The sequence below is a fragment of the Alexandromys fortis genome, unplaced genomic scaffold (assembly GCF_014885135.2).
Source record: "Alexandromys fortis isolate MF-2015 unplaced genomic scaffold, M_Fortis_MF-2015_v1.1 scaffold_35, whole genome shotgun sequence".
NCBI lineage: Eukaryota > Metazoa > Chordata > Mammalia > Rodentia > Cricetidae > Alexandromys > Alexandromys fortis.
In genome coordinates, this window is record NW_026067913.1 from 6,965,890 (window position 1) to 6,989,549 (window position 23,660).

At 43.4% G+C, this 23,660-nt stretch overlaps 1 protein-coding gene across 4 annotated transcripts in view; it reads left to right on the forward strand.

The window, feature by feature from the left end:
• Positions 1-20,617, forward strand: part of Baz1a (bromodomain adjacent to zinc finger domain 1A) — a 70,915-nt gene extending 50,298 nt beyond the window's left edge. For 3 of the 4 annotated variants that reach the window (XM_050138859.1, XM_050138857.1, XM_050138860.1), the window contains 10 exons: positions 22-621; positions 2,749-2,912; positions 4,415-4,566; positions 5,190-5,326; positions 11,222-11,469; positions 11,549-11,766; positions 14,497-14,963; positions 16,666-16,808; positions 19,159-19,246; positions 19,652-20,617. In XM_050138859.1, the coding sequence (XP_049994816.1) occupies positions 22-621; positions 2,749-2,912; positions 4,415-4,566; positions 5,190-5,326; positions 11,222-11,469; positions 11,549-11,766; positions 14,497-14,963; positions 16,666-16,808; positions 19,159-19,246; positions 19,652-19,848 (2,414 nt within the window). In that variant the 3' untranslated portion in view covers positions 19,849-20,617. The remainder of the gene's footprint in view (positions 1-21; positions 622-2,748; positions 2,913-4,414; positions 4,567-5,189; positions 5,327-11,221; positions 11,470-11,548; positions 11,767-14,496; positions 14,964-16,665; positions 16,809-19,158; positions 19,247-19,651) is intronic. The other variant, XM_050138858.1, reaches the window with a different exon arrangement.
• The last annotated feature ends 3,043 nt before the right edge of the window (positions 20,618-23,660 follow it).

Sequence of the window (23,660 nt, forward strand, 5' to 3'; positions counted from 1 at the left end):
ATGTATTTTATTTCAACACAGGGAAAGTGGGTCAAAATGGCGTTAAGCAGTGTATGAAGCAGGAAGAGATGAGCTGCTATACAAAGCAGGAGCCTCCTCCTGCTGACGCAGAAGAAGCTGTGCGGCAAGAGCACCAGCAGAAAGAGAAGGAACTCCTAGACAAGATCCAGAGTGCCATCGCCTGTACTAATATCTTCCCTTTGGGGCGAGACCGCCTGTACAGGCGATACTGGATTTTCCCTTCCATTCCCGGTTTGTTCATAGAAGAGGATTTTTCAGGTCTTACTGAAGACATGCTGTTGCCTAGACCTTCATCGTTTCGTCATAACGCACAGTCTCACGATCCTCAGGTTTCTGTTAAAGCTGAAGAGTCCTTCATGTCCGAATCTACCTCCAGCCTTGACCAAGGTCCATTCGATGATTCTATGCTATTGCCAAAACCAGTGCATAAGCCAAATCGGTGGTGCTTCTACAGTTCCCGGGAGCAGCTGGACCAGCTTATTGATGCTCTTAACTCAAGAGGACACAGGGAAAGTGCCTTAAAAGACACCCTTCTGCAGGAGAAGAGCAGGATATGTGCTCAGCTGGCCCACTTTTCTGAAGAGAAATTTCACTTTTCAGGTAAATTTTCATTTTGCTTTTTGGGTCAGGGTCTGCCTACGTGTCCCAAGCTCTTCTGGAACTTGTAGAACAGCACGGCTTTAAAACCCAAGAGACCCTCCTGCCTCTGCCTCCCAAGTGCCTGGCTTTCAGGTCAAATTTCAGTGAAAAGTGTTGTGGGTTTTATTTTTCTTTTTCTCTTCCTCTAATCCTAATCATTGAGGATTAAATCTATTTCAAGCTGTTACATACATATTAAGATAATGTTAGCTTTTTATTTGACCTTCTCCTAATTTGCAAATGAGTGTGGGCTTATATTTCTTCATACAGCAAAGGCTTAGAAAGTGTGTTTATTGTCTGGTTCATGAGGAACCATCCACAGTGTGAGCGGGTCTTCTCGTTCTCTGTCCAGAGACTGACTACTTGGCATTGCTATGACAAAATTCTGCACCAAACAACCGGAGGGAAAACAGCGTGAGGCTGGGGGTTGGCAGGAGCGACCGAGCATTACCATTCCCCAAACTCCACTTCATGTTTTGCTGTGCGTTTCTGCATCTGCTCCCATCAGCTGCCCCAGGAAGCCTCTCTTCTGACTGGACAAGGCACTGATCTATGAGTATAGCAAAATAACATTAGGAATCATTTCATTGACTTTTTGCCACTCGTGGTTAGCTCTGTCCTATGTCTCTGGGCCGTCCAACTTTTGGTTCCTGACCCTCCAGACAGTGTCAGGCCTGGTGACGACCTCTCCTGGAGCCAGGCCATTTTTACATTTTTCAACAGATCAGACACTCACCAATTGAAAGGATACAGTTTCGTGGTTGCCAGTGTATTGCACGGGTATGGACAGTCATCCTCACAGGACATCTTAAAACATATTTGTTGCCTCAAACAAGAATCTGGGCCAGGGAGTTAGTTCAGCAGCTAAAAGAGCATAGCTTGTGATCCCAGTGGCCTGGGTTCAGTTCCCTGACCCACACTAAAAGCCAGGTGAGTGAGTCTGCTGTACCTCTCCTGTAGCGAGGTGAGGGGCAGGACAGGGCCGTCAGCCGCTCGTTCACACACACACACACACACACACACACACACACACACACACACCGTCTAAATTACCCATTTCTGGATAGGTGTTTTGTTTGTTTCTAGACTGTCTTGGGAAATGCTGCTGTAAATATTACTTACATGTTTTTGTGGCGATGGGAGTTTTCCTTTGTGAAGTATATACCTAGGGGTAAATGACTTTTCATGTAAGAACTTTAATACTCCAGGAACTACTGGTTTGTTTCCCAAAGCAGGTACATGTTTGTTTTCCCACCCATGGTGTATGAAGGTTCTAGTTTCTCCACTTACCAGTAAATTAACTAGTTTTCTATTTCAGCCTTCGTTCAGGGTGTGAAGTCCCACTGAGGATCCATTTGTATAATTTCCTTAAATGTCTGTGAAATATTTTGCCCATTTTGTAAATGAATTATTTGTCTTTTTACATGTATTATATGTCTACTTCTGTTTGTGTGTATTTTTACGATAAGAGTTCTTTGTTCCGGATACAAGGCTGACTAGTATCAGTTTGATACAAGCTGGAGTCATCTGGGAAGAAAGCCGTAACTGAGAAAATGCCTCCATGAGATTGGCCTGTAAGGAAGTCTGTAGGGCTTTTGATTGATGATTGATAGATGTGGGAGGGCCCATCTCACTGCAGGAGGTGCCACGGCTAGGCAGGGGATCTTGGAGGATTTAAGGAATAGGTTAAGGAAATCAGGAGGAGTAGGCCAACAAGCAGCACTCTTCCATGGCTTCTGCTTCAGTTCCCACCTCCAGGTTCCTTCCTTGGGTTCCTGACCTGACTTCCTTCAGTGATGAACTGTGATTAAGCTGAAATAAACCCTTTCCTCCCCAGGCTGCTGCTGGCCATGATGTTTTATAACAGCAACAGAAACCTCAAGACAAAGACCTTTACCAAATTTATGGCTGTAACTGTTTAGGATTTATGGTGCTTTCATACTGATTATCTCACAATCATGTCATGTAATGTGTTTATGGCTGTAACTATTGAGGACTTTTGATCCTTTCATTTCAGTTGTCTCAGAATATGTCATGTTATGTGTTTATGTAGAAAATCTTAACGTAAGAGATATTTGGTTATTCCAGACAAACCTCAAGCTGATAGCAAGCCTGTTTCTTCTCGGGGACGATCTTCCAATGTATGTGACACATCACAGATGTCTGCAGAGAGGCAGCTTGAGCTGAGGCTCAGAGACTTTCTTTTGGACATTGAAGACAGAATCTATCAAGGGACATTAGGAGCAATCAAGGTTTGTCCCTCCTGATGTTTATAGCTTAACTGGTATATGTAAATATTTCTGGATGTTTTATATTATCATCAGATGTTGAATTATATAAGGATATTATCTTCCTTAACCAACTCCTGCCTTCTCTGCTTAATCATATTGGTGGATGTCCCCTAAACCCCCACTAACAGGGTCTCGTACATATTAGGTAACAACTCCAGTAAAGTGCATCTCCAGGTGTTGGTTTCTGTATCTTTGAGACATGGCCTAACACTGTGTCCTTGATTGCCTGGAACTCTCCAACTGCCGAAACTTGCAGGTTCGCACCACCCTTCCTGTTACATAGGCTGTGTTGGTGCCTTTGCCATCGTTTGTCATTTTTACTATGGCCAATTAGTCATTTATAAAGGGGCTGGATAGATGGCTCAGCACTGGCTGTTCTTCTAGAAGCCCCAGTTTAACTAGTGGTAACTCACAGCCTTCTGTAACTCCAGTCTGAGAGGATCTCTCTCACTCCTGGCCACCATGGCCATTGGACACTTAAGTGGTGCATAGACTTATATGCAGATGGAACATTTGTACATTTTTGGTTTTGTTTTTGTTTTTCAAGACAGAGTTTCTCTGTGTAGTTTTGGAGAGAACCTGTCCTGGAACTAGCTCTTCTAGACCAGGCTGGCCTCGAACTCACGATTTGCCTGCCTCTGTCTCCTGAGTGCTTGGGTTAAAGGCGTGTGCACCACTGCCCAGCTTAAATTTAAATTTTTAGGCCGGGTGGTGGTGGCGCACGCCTTTGGAGGATCTCTGTGAGTTCGAGGCCAGCCTGGTCTAGAAGAGCTAGTTCCAGGACAGGAACCAAAAGCTACAGAGAAACCTTGTCTCAAATAAAAACAAAACAAAATAAATTTTTAGAAAATTGTGTAAAGCTGGGTGTGGTAGCAATGGCCTTTAATTCCAGCACTTGGGAGGCTGAGGCAGGTGAATCTTTGTGAGCTTGAGGCCAGCCTGGTCTACAAAGTGAGCTCCAGGACAAACCGGACCTACATGGAGAGAGCCTATTTCAAAAAAAAAAAAAACAAATTTAGCATGATGGCTCACACCTGTAATCCCAGCCCTTTAAAAGTTGAAGCAGGAGGATCACCATGAGTTCGAAGCCAGGTTGGGCTACACTGTAAGACTGACTCACTTTCTCTCTTTCTTTCTCTTTCTTTCTCACACACAATATAATTTTTAAAAATAGACTACTAAAGCTTTCATCTACAAATTATATTAATTTCATTTCATAATTTAGCAACTTTTTTCATTATTTATTTTAGGTTTTGAGTTTATTCTTGTTATATAATCCTAACTTCCTGCCAGTCTTTCTGCCACAGCCTCCTGAGTGCAGTAACTGTAATTTTTTAGGTGCCTTCTGATTCATTGTTTCTAGGATGTACATGAATTAATCTTACTTTTGTACTCTAAGTGCATACGTCTTAGGCTAATGTATTCCCATATTTCAGGGTTAATAAGTTTGGGTTTTGTTACAGGTTACAGATCGGCACGTCTGGAGATCGGCCTTAGAGAATGGACGGTATGAGCTGTTAAGTGAGGAAAGCAAGGAGAATGGAGTGATTAAAACTGTGAATGAAGACGTCGAGGAGATGGAAATTGAGCAAGCAAAGGTCATAGTGAGAGACAGGTACAGAGGCTCCTGCTCACCTCTGCAGTCTGCTATTCACTCACTTGTAATAGTTCTTTGAGATTGGGAAACTTTTCTCTTTTTTTTTGGCTTTTCTAGATAGGGTTTCTCTGTGTAACAGTCCAGGCTGGCCTCAAACTCACTGACATCCACCTGCCTCTGCCTCCCAAGTGCTAGGATTCCAGGAGTGTGCCTTACTAATCCCAGTTCTCCCCCTCTTACATAAGTGTTGATAAACTTGTGGGGTCTGGGGAGGTGGCTCAGGGGATAAGGCACTTGCATACAAGTTAGGACCAGAGTTTTGAACAACCAGACCGTATATAGAGCTAGGCACATGCTCCTCGTACTGTCACCGGCAAAATGGAAGGCGGAGACGGAATTCCTGGGAGTGCACGGCAGCCAGCCTGGCTTCTGCAATGGCAAACAAACCCTGGCTTGAAGGTGGAAGGCAACAACTGACACCTGAGGCCTTAGGTGAGGGGCATGAGTGCACGCGCGCGCGCGCACACACACACACACGCACACACACGCACATGCACACACACACACTTGAGAAGGATGAGTAGGTCCAAGTTTCACCTGATTGTGATTTTCAGTACCATAAACTGTTATTTTCATTGTAGACTCTTGGGGATTAAAACAGAAACTCCAAGTACCAGCAGTACACCGCAGTCAGTGAGCAATGTGGTTCATTATCTGGCTATGGCCCTCTTTCAGATAGAACAGGGCATTGAACGGCGTTTCCTCAAAGCTCCACTTGGTGAGTATCTTCTTATTACTAATTACATAAGCTCTATGGGCTGGCCTGAAATTGATAGACTCATATAATGAGCTTGAAACTGTTTTCGCTGTTTAAAAGATGAGCTTTTCAGGTAAGATGTATTTTAAATAATGCCTAGATACTGCTTTCTGGCTTATTCTAAATAAACATTGTTCTAGTAAATGCTTTTAAGACTATTCCTTTTTGTGTAATGTTTCAAAAAGATTACCAAAATGTATTATCCAGACTTCAAATAATGTAAATTATAAAAACAGGATTTTCTAAGTGACTTAATTTTTTTTTTGTTATTGATTTAAATCTATATCATTTGAAGATTTGGTTTAAAAATAAGTATTACCCAAGAAATGTCCAGTCAGAAATATAAAGTGTTAGGATTATAGATGAGGATTTGTTCTGCCATTTGTAGTGTGTGTGTGTGTGTGTGTGTGTGTGTGTGTGTGTGTGTATTGCTGGGAATTGTACCCAGGACCTCATGCATGCCAGGAAAACACTCATTGACTGAGCTGCAGTTTGTGGCTAGAATGAAAGAAATAATACTGTCTACCAGTTTTGGCTATTCATGCAATTTTTTTTTTTTTTTGAGACAGGGTTTCTCTGTAGCTTTGGAGCTTGTCCTGGAACTAGCTCTTGTAGACCAGGCTGGTCTTGAACTCACAGAGATCCGCCTGCCTCTGCTGGGATTAAAGGTGTGCGCCACCACCACCTGGTGCAATTATGCAATTTAATAGGCTTTTTAGGGCTAACCTAAGAACCTAATTATTATGTCTTCAGAAAATATGAATTTTAAATTCATCTTCGTCAGACTTTAATAAATCGTCATGTTAAAAAGATATGATAGCACACGCCTTTAATCTCAGTGCTAGCGAGGCAGGCAGGTGGGTCTCTGAGTTTAAGGCCAGCCTGGTCTACACATAGTCAGTTCTAGGCCAGTCAGGGCTGCATAGTGAGACTGTCTCTTTAATTTTTTTTTTTCAAGAAGTTTTTATTTCATTGGGATTATAGAGGAGATTTTTAAAAATTCCTTTCTGGTCTCATTGGAAAGAGCAACCTAAATAAACTAAATTTGTTAAATAATTAATATTAATGTGATAAATGTGAGGAATATTAAAAATGAAATGTCAGAGCTAGAGAGATGACTCATTGGTTAAGAGCACCCAGATTTGGTTCCACAGCTGCCTGTGACTCCATATCCAGGGGATCCGGCACCCTCTGCTGGTCCCTGTGGGCACCAGGAGTACATGTGGCACACAGACAGACGGACAGACATCTAAAAATAAATTTCAGTTTCTTTAAATAAGTGATTCCTTCCTAATGCTGCAACCTTTTAATACAGTTCCTCATGTTGTGATGAGGAACCATAAAATTATTTTTGTTGCTACTTCATAACTATGATTTTGTTACTGTTATGAATTGTAAATATCTGTACTTGCAAATAGTCTTAGGCAACCCCTCTGAAAGGTCAATCTACCCCAAAGAGGCTGCAGCCCACAGGTTGAGAACCTCTGCTACAGACAGTACTATCCAATTTCAGAATGTGAATTTGTTCACACAATGTCCTTAGATCGAAGAATTCATAGCTAATACCTCAATGTTATAAAGCTACTGATGGTTGTGTTATAACTTAAGAAATCCTATCACACTGACAGTGTAAAGCCTGTCAGATGTCACAGCATGCTTGGTTTTGCTGGGGTTTGGTTTGAGGACTGAGTGTTGGGCTCCACACATGCTCCCATGAGCTGTATCTTCTCCAGCCCTCTTCTTTCTGTTTTAAGAAAGAGTCTCACTAAGTTGCTCATGACTATCCTGAACTCTGTGTAGCGCGGGAAGGCCTTGAACTCGGTGTCCCTCCTGCCTTAATTACCCTCCTCTACACTGATATTACAGGCCTGTACCATCAGACCAAAAGTTCCTCGTATTCCTTTGAATGGACTGATCAAAAAAGAAAGCTCAGACGCTACCCCAGTGTATCCAGAACACTTGAAAGATGAGGAGATAGACTCTCACTGCTGAACTATACGTTACTGATGGGTTAGGGGAGAACTAAAATAATGGCCTTCAGCTGTGTGCCCACCAGGCACCGGTGGGTTGTTCGAACCCAGTGGTCATACAGATGTCCCAAATTAGATTAAGTGGATCACAAAGCTAAGCCAAAAGGTCATGAGCCTGGGAAAGAAACTGGCGGAGGGGAGAGGTGTTGATGGGGATGGAAGGGAGTTAGTTAGGAGGGGTTTGGAGGACGGTGGGGACACAGCTGGGTATAGACTATTAGCCTGTATGCTAAGGGCTTACTGGCTTTTCTAGTAGGGTCTTAGAAGATAAGAATGCTGAGAGACTGGCAGACAGTGGAGCCTTGGCTGAGGTTTCAGACGGAAGATTCTCTGGACACTGATAGGGGTCGTTTGTGTGGCATATTGGACTAAGTCTGTGTGTGCTGATCAACTGAGCCTGGAAAGTCAACTGATTAATAGGACACCAGCACCACTGAGGTGAAGATGTCTCCATGTCAGCGGGACAGCAGAATCTCAGAACCGGCGCACAGAGGATGTGTCCGGACAGGCTCAAGCTGACAGCAGAACTTGGCAATGTGTAAAGTCTCATGGTATTGGTTTTGAAGGCTTGAAGGAGCCAATGGAGAGTGGCTGAGGCCTAGCATCGTGTGGTAAGGTTGGAGTCCCTGGGGAGCGGCCAGGAGAGATCAGCCTCATTTGCAGTAGAGACCCCATATACTGGAGATGGCAGGGCCATGGCATGTCCATCAAGGACAACAGCAGGCGTGGAAAAGGAGTGGTACAGGAGATTCTCTCCGCCTACCCGGAGATGTCACCCACTGCCTCGGAAGTTGTTAGTATCCCATAAACTAAGAGATTTAAGAGAAGCCTCTAATCTTCTTGATGCTAGCCTTGAAAACCTCCAAGAAAAAAGTTGCTTATACATTCAGAGGGAAAATGAGCTCTAGTTGTTTAGTTTACCTGTAGCAATTTCTTGAGGAGTTTATCAAGACCAGCAAAGTAGAAGATAAGAGAAACAAGACGTATTTTGCCCTTGGTAGCCATGTATCCTAGAGAACCAATGAGATGTACTTGACTTGTTAAAGCTTGTTGAAGCTGGTAAAGGAAGCAATTTGTGTGCAGCTGTGATCCAGCACTTACGTGGAGGCCGCCCTAGGGTATGTGGGAGCCTGAGACTCCCATGGACCACAGGAGGTCCTGTCTCAACAAAGGGCTGGGGCGGGGGTTTGGATCTCTGGCACTCATGTAAAAGCAGGATAGTGGTGGGCCAACAATCTCAGTGCTGAACGGACATAGATGACCTCAATCTTACGATGTAGCCAAAGGTGATCCTGAGCTTCTGACCCTCCACTTTGTTCCCCTAGAACTGGGATTACACTGACAAAACCAGGGGTGGATGGCTCATGCCTCTAAATATGAGGCCAGCCTGAGCTACCTTATCTTTTTTTTAAAAAAAAAAATATTTATTTATTATGTGTACAGCATTCCTTCCATGTGTGCCCGCAAGCCAGAAGGGGGCGTCAGGTCTCATTATAGATGGCTGTGAGCCACCATGTGGTTGCTGGGAATTGAACTCAGGACCTCTGGAAGAGCAGTCAGTGCTCTTAACCACTGAGCCATCTCTCCAGCCCTGAGCTACTTTATCTTAAAACTTTCACAAACCCATGAATCCTTCACACTGCTTTCCAAGACTAAAACCTTCTCATAATTGACCTTTCTTCCACTCTAACATGTTGGCCATTCTTCAACCTTATTTCTTACCATTACCAAATAAGGATTTGTGTCCAAATTTGTCCAGAAAGATTTCTTCATGATCTTTTAGCTATCAGTGCTTGTGGGTCCTTCCTTGGAGGTCCTGTTCATTCATGCCCAGAGCTTTCCATGAAGCCTTTTAACAGAGTCAAGATATAAACACAGAGTGAGCGGGCAGAGATAAAGCCAGTGTGCTAGTTAGTAAATCACACACTCCAAAGGTAGAGATGAGCTGAAATTGGAATTCAGAATTTAACTAGTTTATATAGTGTCAATAAAGATATCTTGGGGTATGAGCTAGTTCGGGATCAGCGTAGTTTTGTAGTGTGGGTGAAATCCTTGGTCTAATCTCCAACAACACTAGATACATGGAAAGATGAAGGTGGGAAAATAGTGTCCACTTACATCCTAAATGTATTTGCCCTTAATGCCCTCTTCGTTTTCTCTAGCTCTGAAGACTCATTTGAAGTTCTCTTTAGTTCTTATTTCTTTGTTGTTTTGGTTATGCTGGGGATCAAACCTCAGATCTATGCATGGTACGCACATGCTCCGTCACTGAACTGCACATCTCCTGTTTCCAAGTGAGCAGAGCAAATGTAGAAAAATAAGAAAGAACTCAAGTGGGGAGGGTTCTGAGAAAGGAATGCCCATTTTAAACTCTTACATAAAACATATTAAACATAGTTTTTCATATTTTATTTGGTTTCATTATTAGTCTCATTCTTATAGTTTTCACAATATTTTATTTCCACAATAAAACCGTGCAAGTTTTTGGTTTGGTGGTGTATGGATGTGTGTTGTTGGGGGTGGAAAACCAGGACTGCAGTGCAAAACAAGCATTCTACTTCGGAGCTGTTCACTCAAACCTTTCGTGGGGTTTGGTTTTCTTTATGTTTAGTTTTGTTTGCTTTAATTAGTATTATTGTTGCAGGGTGCACTAACACCTGTGTGCACCCCAGCATAGTATAGAGGTCAGAGGACACTCTCCATTGGTTCTTCCTTCCATTTGGGGTGCCAGGATCCAACTTAGGTCATCAGGCATCCATGGCAAGCACATTTACCTGCTGAGCCCTCTTGCTGGCTTGGATTTTTGAAGGCATAAGTCACAAACAATGCCACGTCAGTTTGGAATTATGATTAATAGGGTGGTATTTATTTAAAGAGGAAAAAACTTACAGATCACCCTCCCAGACAACAGCCCTCTGCACAACCAGGAAGGGTGTCTAGTCACCAGCGGAGCAGGAAGTGAAGAGAGAGCTAGCAGAGGGAAGTAGCAGCTTTTTTAAAGGGAGAGAGACCACGCCCCAATGGGCTGGTATCTCAGCAGCTATTGGTTGGAGGAGCGGAAGGACCTCCCGCCACAGATTTTTATTTGTTTATTTTTTGTTTTGTTTCTTTGGTTGATTTAGTTTGGGGGCATTTTTGTTTTGTTTTTGAGATAGTACCCCAGAAAGGCCTTGAACTTAAAATGTCCTCAGGCTGTCCTGTGGTTGAACCCTTGCCTCAGTCTCTTGAGTGCAGGACTAATATCAGTGTTGGTGTGGTGAACTCTCAGCAGTCTGCACAGTGGTCTTTAGTATATTAGAACACACTGAGCCAATACCCTCAATTTCATAACATAGACCATCAGCTCAAAAGAAACCTCATGTGTTCATACTGAAATGAGAACACATGAGGTTCAATCATTCTTCTGGCAATGAGAAAGTACATACTTGATCCAAAGGAAGGGTAACTTAATCAGTTTTAAATTAGATCAAGATTCAATACAAAGACTAGATTGGGAACACATTGCCTAAATTCTTTTCTCTTTTAACTATTATAATCTTCAAGCCTTCAGTTTGGATTTAAGTAATTCCTTATGTCATTAAAAATGTGACTCCACAGATGGAACATTAGGTGTGGGGAGTTTGAGGGTGAGGCAGTCTTGTTCCATTGCAACCCAGACTGACCTGGAACTCATTGCATAGTCCAGACTGTAATCACACAGAATTTTAGTTTTCAATATTAAGCATAATCTTTTTGACAAACATAAGAAACATGAAATTAAAAAGAGGAATTCCAGGAGACACTTGTGTTTGCCCAGGAACCTCACTCACTTTTCCTCTCTTTTAAGATGGCAGTGACAGCGGACGTTCTTATAAAACTGTCCTGGACCGTTGGAGAGAGTCCCTCCTTTCCTCTGCAAGTCTATCCCAAGTCTTTCTTCATTTATCAACCTTGGATCGCAGTGTGATGTGGTCTAAATCTATACTGAACGCGCGTTGCAAGATCTGCCGGAAGAAGGGTGATGCTGAGAACATGGTCCTCTGTGATGGCTGTGACCGCGGCCATCACACCTACTGCGTCCGGCCGAAACTTAAGGTATTTACCTTCCTCTGTTGCCCACATCGGAACTCAGGTCTCGACCAGTAGATGATGGTCATCTCTGTGATTTGTTCAGGCCATTCCTGAAGGAGATTGGTTTTGTCCAGAATGCCGACCAAAGCAGCGCTCCAGGAGACTTTCCTCCAGGCAGAGACCGTCTCTGGAAAGCGATGAAGAGATGGAAGAGAGCATGGAAGGTGACGACGAAGTTGATGATGAAGAAGGCGAGAGTGAGGAGGAAGAGTATGAGGTAGAACAAGATGAAGAGGACTCCGAAGATGAGGAAGAACTCAGGTGAGTCCGGTTTGCCACGTGAGGGTGGTCTAGCCTGTGACTCTCAAACCCACACACAATACTTGGGGACATAACTGTTCGAAAAATAACATATCTGAAACTGCTTGTGCTTTTCATGTATTATACATAACTGGGAGTATTTCCAAGGTGGGTATTTCTGATCTAAGCAGACCACGTTGTATTCTTGTGCTCTTGCCCCATTATCGTTAACAACTCCTTGGAGACAGACTATCACTCGGGCCGCTGCACGGCTTTTGCAGTGGACTTTTCCTGCTGCGGTAGCACCTGGGGTGGTCTCCCTTTCTCTTTTCCCCTCAAGCAGTCTCACATTGTTGCTCAGGTAGACTCGAACTTGAAGTAATCCTGCCTTGGCCTCCTGAGTGTCCAGATTACAGACATGCACAATCATACCTGCTGCATAGATATTTCTAGTAGGCAGATGTTTCCATCCACTGGTTCTCCATCAGTAGTCCTAGATAGAGTCACAACAAGAGAAAGTCATATTGTATTCTTTGTTCTTGTTCTTAGCTCACCCTCCCCATTCTAAACATTTGTACCAATCTCATGGAATCAAGAGGCTGAGTATAGCAAGGTGCCCGAGAGCTGTCCAGTTCAGAAAGGCCATTCATTGTCAGAGGAGAATAATTAATAGAATCCCCCCTTTTATTGTTATTAAGGTTTTTTCTCTTTCATTATTTGAGAATTTCATACATATGTGTTCATCAAATCAACTACAATTTTATTTTTTGTTTTTCAAGATAGGATTTTTCTGTAGATCAGGCTGGCCTCTGCCCCCTGAGTGCTGGGATTAAAAGATGTGTGCAACCATTGCCTAGCTTGTTTTTGTTTTTTTTTTAAGAGTGTCGGCTAGTAGAGACCATCTACCATATAAAGCTTTTGAAGACAATATCATATTAAACTTAGCAATAAAGAATCTGGGGAGCCTGGAAAGATGGCTGTTGTTTGATTTTCTTTTACTCTAGCCCCACATTGGAAATGTTGTTTCCAAAATGTTTTTTTTTTTTTTTTTCCTTCGAGACAGGGTTTCTCTGTGGCTTTGGAGCCTGTCCTGGAACTAGCTCTGTAGACCAGGCTGGTCTCGAACTCACAGAGATCCTCCTGTCTCTGCCTCCCGAGTGCCGGGATTAAAGGCATGCCCAAAATGTTGTTTGTTTGTTTTTACTCTTAACTCTTTGCTCTTTTGGGGCCTCACAACCCAGCTCCCAAACAAATCACACACATGGAGACTTATTCCTTCTTATAAATTGCCTGGCCTCAGCTTGGCTTGTTTCTAGCCAGGCTTTCTTATCTTAAATTAGCCCATCTACCTTTTGCCTCTGAGCGTTTTTTCTTTTCTTCTATATATCTTGCTTTCTCTCTTCCTCCGTGGCTGGCTGGGTGGCTGGCACCTGACATCCTCTTCGCCTTATTCTCTTGCTCCTTTTTCTGTTCCCAGGTTTCTCCTCCTATTTATTCTGTCTGCCAGCCCCGCCTATCCTTGCTCCTGCCTCGCTATTGGCTGTTCATCTCTTTATTAGACCATCAGGTGTTTCAGGCAGGCAAAGAATCGCAGCTTCACAGAGTTAAACAAGTGCAGCATAAACAAAAGCAACACATCTTTATATCATTAAACAAATGGTCCACAGCGTAAACAAATGTAACACATCTTAAAATAATTTCCATAACAGATGGCTTCATGAGTAAACTGGTGACTATGCGAGCATAAGGACCCAAGTTTGGATCCCAACACCCACACAGCAGGGTGCCCTGGGATTGGAGTGTGGAGAAGGAAGGTCCCAGAGGCTTGCTGGCTAGCTAGTCTAGTCTCATTAGCTGGTCCCAGCTTTAGTGAGAGACCCTGTCTCAAAACATGAAACACCCAGTGTTGATCTCTGGCCTCCATGTCCATGCAGGTCTGTGCAGCTGAACTGCATATACACACATGAACTACATACGCTCAGAAAATCAGCTGGTCAGGGGCTGGAGAGATGGCTCAGTGGTTAAGAGCATCACCTGCTCTTCCAAAGGTCCTGAGTTCAATTCCCAGCAACCACATGGTGGCTCACAACCATCTGTAGAGAGGTCTGGCGCCCTCTTCTGGCCTTCAGGCATATACACAGACAGAATATTGTATACATAATAAATAAATAAATATTTTAAGAAAAAGAAAATCAGCTGATCAGTCATTTCGGAAATTCTTACCAATGTTGCAGGTTAAATAGAAGTATGTAAAGAGACCCGTTCAGTCTAGTTTTGTATTTGCAGTCAAAATCAGAAAGTAATAAAGAGGTTCTTGGCTTGGTCTTCATGAACCACAGGTTTGAGGCCTACTTCGGTGTCAGCCACTGGCAGAGCCATCAGCTGCTTCTGTGTTGATGGTGATGACATGGAGGGAAAAAACAATGCAAGTCTTCCATGTTCAAGAGCATCGGCCTGATCTGTTTGCCAGTATCCTAAGGATGTTATTAGTTTATCACAATTCAGGACTTGATTTTCATGATGCTGTCCTAGTTAGTCACCTGAAAAGTAAGTGTCCTCCACTGTTTGAGAGAAGTACATGGAAGCACAGTTCAGATTTCCATGAGAACTTGTTTCTAAACGGAAGAACTGACTCTAGGATAAGGTTCAGTTATATGCCAGAGTAATCTATCTATAGCCCTGAGTACAAGGGACCATACACATGCCCATCATAGTCTGTCCAATAATCGTGTTTTCCAACAATCTTTGTAGCCCACCCAAACGAGGAAGACCACAAGTCAGACTGCCAATTAAAACAAGAGGGAGACTTAGCTCTTCTTTCTCAAGTCGCAGCCAGCGACAAGACCCCGGGCGGTACCCCTCAAGGAGTCAGCAGAGCACACCCAAAACCACTGCTTCTAAGACTGCTGGCAGGAACCTAAGGAAGATCAGATCTGCTCCTCCTACAGAAACTCGTTCATTAAGAAATGCTAGTCGTTCGACTCGCCAGAGTCCTGGTGCACTGCAAGCGGATATGCTTGTGGAACTGCTGAGTCCTCGTGGAAAACGCAGAGTACGGAAGAGTGCCGATAGCACCCCAGAACACAGCCCCAGCATCGCCAACTTCAGGGTCGGCACCTCGAGATCAAGCGTACACTTGATACCTTTAAATACCGACGCAGGGCTTTCTCTCCAAGACAGCGACTCTAAGAGAAGAGGCAGGAAGAGACAGTCTACAGGTATGAAGTTCAGCTTACACTCATGATAGCTGAGTCGTGGTCAGGTTTTAAAAGCTGTTCCTATGATATACAAAGCATCCTGATCTAAAGTGGATGTCATTGAAGAGGCCGCTATTGCTGAGTAAAGGCGAAGCACACTAGAGGTCTCTGCTGGCATGGGGCATTGTATGTACTCAGTTTGAAAAGTGTGTGTGTGTGTGTGTGTGTGTGTGTGTGTGTGTAGGTCAGAGGAGGCATAAACCACTATACCTGGCTTTTTACATGAGTGCTTGGGATCAAACTGAGATCCTTATGTTTGCAAGGCAGACACTTTACTGGAGAGCTCTCTTTAGCCTTTAGTATTTCATAAAAACAGAAATATATACAGGTGCCTGCTGAGGTCAGAGAGTCTTGGATCCCCTGGAACTGAAATTACAGGCAGTTGTGAGTCATCTGATAACGGGTGTTGAGAACCAGACCTAGGTCCTCTGGAGTGTAGTTAGCGCTCTTAGCCAGCAGGCCATCTCTCTGGTCCTAGGAGTCCTTGGAAAGGGGAGTTGTTTGTTTTTCTTTTTTGAGGCAGAGTTTCTTTGTGTAGCCCTGGCTGTTCTGGAATTAGTTCCATAGTCCAAGTTGGCCTTGAACTCACAGAGATCCACCTGCATTTGCCTCCCAAGTGCTGGGTTTAAAGGTGTGCAACTACCACCACCTCACCCTAGTATTCCATTTTTAATGGAGGAAATTAGTCTTTGAACACACAGTATAACAAAACACTTTTCAGAGCTAGGGTCATACCCTAGTGATGAAATACTTGCCTCATGCATTTCATTTTCTTTTTCCTTCCTCAGAACACAGGAATCACCACTAAACAAGAACATTACATTATCATTATTTGATGAGATTACCCTCTGTAGCTGGGTATTGTACCACACACCTTTAAGCAGGTGGCTCTCTGAATTTGAGGTCAGCTTGGTCTACATAGTGAGCTCCAGGACATTCAAGGCTACCTAGAGAGACCCTGTTTCACAAAACAACAAAGATTACCCTTTGAAATACTAGACTGTAATGGTGCAGTAGTATTTTCATGAACTGGTCACTTAGATTTTTATTACAAATTTTGTTTATAGTAATCTTTACATCATCATCTTTTAGCGTAGTGTTGGCTGGTTGGTACTAGCCAGGTTCCATCTCCAGTTCCTGTTTGGTTCATTGACTTGTGGGTTGGTTGGTTAATTGAGATAATGTTACACTGTGCAGGACTGCAAACTCAGTGCTTCCTGAGCCTCCCAGGCTGAGAGTACAGCCAAGATGGAGGAGCCATAAGATACGATTACCAATAGAAACCTCAGACCTAGCCGGGCAGTGGTGGCTCACACCTTTAATCCCAGCACTTGGGAGGCAGGGGCAGGCGGATCTCTGTGAGTTCAAGGCCAGCCTGGTCTACAGAGCGAGTGCCAGGACAGGCTCCAAAGCTACAGAGAAACCCTGCCTGTGGGGGAGGAGGGGCTCAGACCTCCAGGCAGCTAGACAAATGCACCTGCACCTGTGCACATACATGCAGGCATGTGTACATACATTTACAACATATACACGTGAAAAGCAAAAATCTCAGTGTAAAGTGTCTATTTTCTATTGAAATTTGACTTTTATGTCTGTTAGCAGCTTAACTTACAATCGCTATTTTGGTTTGATGCTGTCTAAATATATTGTCTTCCTTACCCAGAGTCGTCTCCTATGCCACTGAACCGAAGAAGTTCTGGCCGACAAGGAGGCGTTCATGAATTGTCCGCCTTTGAACAGCTTGTTGTGGAATTGGTGCGGCATGATGATAGCTGGCCCTTTCTGAAACTTGTTTCTAAAATCCAGGTAACACTACAATTAGACCTTATGAAATATATTCATATATTACATGATTTACATTTATGTCATATCTTTATGGAAAATTTGAAATTATCAAGACACCTGATCCGTCCCAAAATCCCACAGCTGGAACGTTGCTTTCAATGCTGAACAGAACTGAAGCTTCAGAGCATTGCCTTTAGCCCTCCTGATCGCGTCACTGTTTGGGGTTTTTTAGACAAGGTCTCATAAGGCCAGGCTGGTCTCAGATGCTTAAGATTTATGCACTTTTAGTTTTGATTAGTGTTTGTGTGCATGCGTACCATGTGTGAGCAATGCCTGAAAAGGCCAGAAGAGGGTATCAGACCCCCTGGAACTTGATTGTGAACCATCATGTGGGTGCTGAGAACTTGAACCCAGATCCTTTGCAAGAGCAGTAAATACTCTTAACCACTGAGCCATTAGCTCATTCTTTTAATGATGACACTGTCCTAAAATAATTTTTTGCTTTATATAACTATTCATTGAATGAATCCAATTAAATATCATTAGTGGTATTTCTCTTACATGTTAAACATTAGTAATCAGACTACAACATGCTTCAGAATTTTTTTAGAGGGCATATTAAAGCATACCTGAGAGCCAGATGTGTGCGCCTTTGATCCCAACACTGGAGAGGCAGAGGCAGGCAGATCTCTTGATTACAGTAGCAGAGCCGGAGGGATGGCTCAGCAGGTGAGAGCTCTTCCAGAGGACCCAGGTTTGGTTCCCAGCACCCGTATAACAGCTAACAACCATCTGTAACTTCAGTTGCCAGGATCCAACTCCCTCCTTCTGGCCTCCACAGGCACCAGGAATGCACATGGTATACACACATACACACTCAAGGAAACACACACACATACTATAAAAATCATATCCCGGTGGTGGGGATGCATAGGCAGGTGGATCTCTGAGTTCAAAGACAGCCTAGTCTGTGAGCAAGGTCCAGGACAGCCAGAGCTCCACAGAGAAATCCTGTCATGGGTGGCAAGGGAGGGGGTGTCCAAATAAAGAAATAAACCTTCTTTTCAAAGGCAGAGCTAGAGAGATGGCTAGGCATTTAAGAGTCTTGCTGCTCTTCAGAGAGTGAAAGAACAGCTCCCAGTGCCTTGAGTACAGCTCCAGGGAATCAGTGCCTTCTGACCTCTCGTGCATAAGCATACTCAGGCACACAGGTAGACATAACGAAGAGAAATTCTAACAGTTTAATAGCATTTTAGAAGCAGTAAAAGAAGGATATTGGTTGGGCATTTTCAGGGGCAAGAGTAGCTGGAATAAAATATTATATGGGACTGTTATATATTAGGACTTGCCACTGAAAATGACATGATTTCAGTGCAGAGACATGCTCAGTACAAGATTGTACACAGTGAAATTGAATAAGACCCAGAGTGATGCATGCTTGGGATGCCAAGGTGGGACAGTGGGGAGTTGTGGGAAACTCAGAAAGAGAAATGCTCACATTTCCCTCCCGATAAAGGGTTTGTAGATAAGGGCCGAGAGACCACGGTGTGGGGAATGGACAGTGTCGTTGAAGTAGAGGTTGGGGCACCGTCATATAGTCAAGACTTCTTGTCGCTGTGGAGCAGAGGTTTCTGAATGAAGAAATGATCGAGGGCTGGAGAGGTAGTTCAGAGGTTAAGAGCACCCGCTGTGCAAACGTGAGGGCCAGAGTTCAGATCTCAGTGCCAAGTTGGGCCTTGCACACATGCCTTTATCTCCAGCTCCAAGAAGAGCAGAGACAGATGAGCCAGGTGCTGGTGGTGCATGCCATTAATCCCAGCACTCAGAGGCATTGGACCTGGACTACAGAGTTCCAGATAGCCGAGGCTGTTACATAGAGAAGCCCTGCCTCGCAGGAGAAAAAGAAAGAAAAGAAAATATTATGGGGGTGGGGCTGGAGAGATGGCTCAGTGGTTAAGAGCATTGCCTGCTCTTCCAAAGGTCCTGAGTTCAATTCCCGGCAACCACATGGTGGCTCACAACCATCTGGAATGAGGTCTGGTGCCCTCTTCTGGCCTGCAGACATACACATAGACAGAATATTGTACACATAATAAATAAATATTAAAAAAATGTTGTTTTAAAAAAATATTATGGGCATTTATTATCAGTTTATAGGGAAAACCATGAGTAAAACTTGTTTCTTTTCATAATAAAGAACATTTATGATGGTATTAAACAAGCTTTTATATCGTTATAATTACTCAAAGTCATATCTTCAATGGAATAATAGTATTCATAAATTGAATTGATTGCTTTTCAGGTATCAAATTCATTTAACCATTATGTCCAGTAATCTTTTTATACTGTGAAATACTGAATTGTTTTTCAGGTCCCAGACTACTATGACATCATTAAGAAGCCCATTGCCTTAAATATAATTCGAGAAAAAGTAAATAAATGTGAATATAAATTAGCATGTGAGTAGCTTATATTTTGCTTTTATTGTTTTTAAGAGATGATGCCGTTTCTTTTGTTTTCGGTGTCCATTAGTATGGCTGGGTGGCTGGCGGCCCACGCAGCCCCTCGCATGCTTGTTCGTACACACTGAAATGAGAGGTGGTTGGGCTACGTGGGTAGACATTCATAGAGTCTTATCTTAATGGGAGGACCGGCGTTAGCCAAGAGCTCTGTAAATACATAATGCATATATAAGCTGGAGTTCCCCCAAGACAACTTTAAAATATTTATAACTGAACAGTTTTGAGCCCAAGTTCTGCTACCTTTTCTAAGGCTCTTTTCCAGCTTCCGTTGTCTAGCATACAGGGTTTGTTTCTGATGTGTGTGGTTTCATTCTAATCTTGCTTGTTTCTCTCTCTCTCCAGCTGAGTTTATTGATGATATCGAGTTAATGTTTTCGAACTGCTTTGAGTACAACCCTCGGAACACGAGTGAAGCAAAAGCTGGAACTCGGCTTCAAGCATTTTTTCATATTCAAGCTCAAAAGCTTGGACTCCATGTCTCGCCCAGTAATGTGGACCAGGGTAGCACGCCACTCGCTGCAAAAAAGTCACGGGTCTAGTTTTGTCCTTCTAAAGGCTGTATGTGAAGAAAAACAGGAATCGGTCATAAAAATGGAACATTAAATCATGCTCTAAAGCAGATATGTGTTTAAAGCAATAACAGCTGGTCAACCACAGCCAGGCGTGGCCTGCACTGTCTTCTCAGTTTTCATACTAAGCACTCAGGAGAATGTAGGAAAGAGTTCCTTTGCTACAGTTTTTGTTCAGTATCTACTAAGTTTAATAGATGTTTTGGATACAGTACTGGTTTACAGAGGTTTTGTACATTTTGAGATCATTCATGTGTTCAGGTAATTTGGAAAATATTTTTTCATCTATGATTTATTTTGTCATTGACCTTTTAGGAGTTAGGATTTTAAAGAGGATTTATCTGCACAGATGAGTCTTCCAAGAGCACAGTGTAGAGAAAGTATATGTCTTAAGACTTGTTTAATGAGCGCATTGTTTCAACACTACACATGAATGGATCCAATTTTCTATCCCTGACTTGCTGTAGCCAGTGCTGACTGAATTTATTAACTAGATATTTATTTAGCATTCAAAGTCATTTGTGAATTTGTTTTGTATTTATAAAATTTATACTTGGAAAATGTTCTTCAATTTTTTTAAAACATTTTACTATGTTTTTGTTTTATCTCTCAAACATTTTTAATGATTTAAAAATAAAAATGTTCCCCTCTCTCCTCCCTAGCAGTTCCCCAGTTTTACAGATAAGTTTCTGTGTACAACTTTTCTAAGTGTACAAATAAAATGATACATTTTTTCACATTTTCTGAATTCTGAAGTTTTTTCAAGTTGAAATCAGACTTTTATACATTAATAAATACAGATCATAGAAACCATGCAAACAGTGTTTTTGTTGTCTGGGTGAGAGATGTCTCCAGCTGGTAGCAGTAATATTCTTGTGATACTCTCATTAAGAGGAAGGAAGCCTGTTGAATCCTGAGATTGCAGGCATATAGCACTGTGCCTGGCTGCAACTAAATTCTTGGTTTCTGTGGTCTGGGTGGCACAGGCAGTAATTGTAGTCCTTGCTATGCTGAAGCAAGAGAGGATCATAGTTCAGGGCCAACCTGGCCCACACAGTGAGAAGGACCTGTCTGTGGTCATTTGAATGCAAATATTCCCATAGTCTCTCTGTTTGAATACTAGGTCCCCAGTTGGTGGCGCTGTGTGGGAAGGCTTAAGAAAAGTGGCCTTAGCCAGGTGTGTGGTGGTGGTGGTGGAAGCCTTTAGTCCCAGATTTAGGAGGCAAAGGCAGGTGAATTTCTGAGTTCAAGGCCAGCCTGATCTATAGAGTGAGTTCAGGACAGCCTGGGCTACACAGAGAAGCCCTGTCTCAAAGGAAAGGAAAGGAGAGGGTAGGGGAGAGGAGAGGAGAGGAGAGGAAAGGAGAGGAAAAGAATGTGACCTTGATGGAGGAAGTATCACTAGGGGGTGGGGCTTTGAGATCTTAGCGCTTTGCCTCACTCTGTTCTCTGCTTCACATGCCTGCTGTGAGTGCTCACCTTCCAGTGCCTGTTGCCAAAATTCACAGCCGCTGTGGGTTCCTGTGGAGCCATAAGTCTAAACAAACTCCCACATAAGTTGCTTTGGCTGTGGTGTTTAATCACAGCAATAGAAAAGAATCACTAGTAAACTTGTCTTTTTAATTGCTTGATTGCAATTGCAAAGAGTGCTGGATGAGAAAGAAGCCCGCACATCCCGCTGTGTGCCTGGCCCCTTAATGTCAAAACGTACAGTGTTTGCATCTAACAGCTGCAATGTGCCTCAAATAAACCAATTCTGGAAGACCTTTTTTTTTTCAGATGAGGTTAAAATTAAAACTCAGGTCAACTTTTTTTTTTTTAAGTCAAGAAGATGTGACTATACAGGGTTTATTATTTTATGTACCAGAGAGGGCATCAGGTCCCTTAGAACTTGAGTTACAGACAGTCTGAGCCACTATGTGGATGCTGGAATTGAACCTGGCTCCTCTGGAAAAGCAGAGAGTGCTCTATACCTCTGAGCCACCTCTTCAGCCCCGCAGTTTTGTTTTTGTGGACAGCATAAAAGGTCAAGATTGTGTGTGTGTGTGTGTGTGTCCACTCTCATCAAATGAGCTACCACACTTTCTAGACAGTTACAAAACATATAGTCATGCTCTGATTTTTCATTTTATGCCCCCCTTCTTCAAGCTCTGAAGACTAAGCTTGGGCCTTCCACATGCTAGGCACACAGCACTGAGTTCCAGCCTAGACCGGATACCTTGTGAACAGGCCGTTTGTAGGGGTGTAGCTGTGTTCTCACATTACTACCATAATGTCTGACTGACTCTCTTCTACCCTATGGGTGGTAGGTGTCAAGCTCAGATCGCCAAGCTCAGAGGAAGGTGCCTTTACACACTGAGCCATCTTGCTGGCCCTTCTGAATAGTATCTGTGTGCACGCACACATGTCCTTAGGCATGTATAGGTCAGAGGTTGACACTAGGGGCTTCTTCACCTTATTTTCCTTCGGATAAGTTCTCGCACTGACCCTGAGGAACACCCATTTGGCTAGCCTGAGTGGCCAGAGAGCTCCAGGAGCTGCCCGGCCCTGCTTCCCTACACTGAGATTACAGGTAAACATGGGAGTCTAAACCCAGGTCCAGGTCTTTTAATAAACCCCAAATACTTCCTTTAATATTTCATGAAAGAGAATGGACTCCGTTGTTCAATTTGGGTTAGAAAGAACAATTCCTTGGGGTTAGAGAGACAGCTCAGTGCTTAAGAGCACTTGCTAGAAAAACACTTAATATACATTCAATCTAAAAAAAAAAAAAAAAAAAGTCTCATGGTGTAGGCCTGGCTGGCCTGGGACTCAACAGATGCAACTGAGCTGGGCAGTGGTGGCACACGCCTTTAATCCCAACACTCAGGAGGCAGAAGCAAGTGGATCTCTGAGTTCAAAGCCAGCCTGGTCTACAGAGTACCTTCCAGGACAGCCAGACAGCCAGAGCTACAACACAGAAACTGCCTGGGGAAAAGAGAGAGAGAGACCTGAGAGTAAGGGCATGTACCACCACACCTGCCTTTAAATCTTTAAGTGGAGGAAGAGGAGGGAAAGAAGAAAGTATGATTTCACACAGCTGGTGCAATCTCCTCACCTTGAGAAGGGCTTCCCTAGCACAAAGACGTTCAAAGGATTTGGCCAGTCATGCAATTTTTAAATCATCAAAAACTTGTTCTCGAGTGAGGCAGTGTCTCACTCTGGAGGCACAAGGCCAGCCTGGTGTGTATGTGTGTGTGTGTGTGTGTGTGTGTGTGTGTGTGTGTGTGTGTGTATAGTGAGTTCCAGGACAGCCAAGTAGGGGTTCCAGGTCAGCAGGCACTAAATAATGATACCCTAACTATGTTAGCTGAGGTTGTAGAATGAGTACCTAAGGGCCTAGGCTCAGTCCACCAACGCGATAGAAGTCCATGTCTTGTCAGCCAGGGCGTCTCATACCTCTAACTCCACGACGCAAGAGGCTGAGGCAGGAAGACTGCTGAGAGTTTGAGCCAACCTGGGCTGAGTCACAGACTGACCTGGGCTACACTGTGAGATCCTTTCTTTAACTTAATTAATTAAATTTAATGGGTGTTTGTCGTCTTAAGAACCTACTGAGTGCCGGGCACTTCATGACTTCTCAAGCCCTAGAACTTGACTGGACAGAGCCATCCTCTCTCTGTGTTGGTTTTCCCAAGTGACTTGCCTTTCCTCTCATTTGATTTCAAGTGTAAAACAGATCAAGTTCCTGTGATGACCAACAGATGTCGCTGTGTGTGCTTCCCTTAAAATTTAAAACCAGG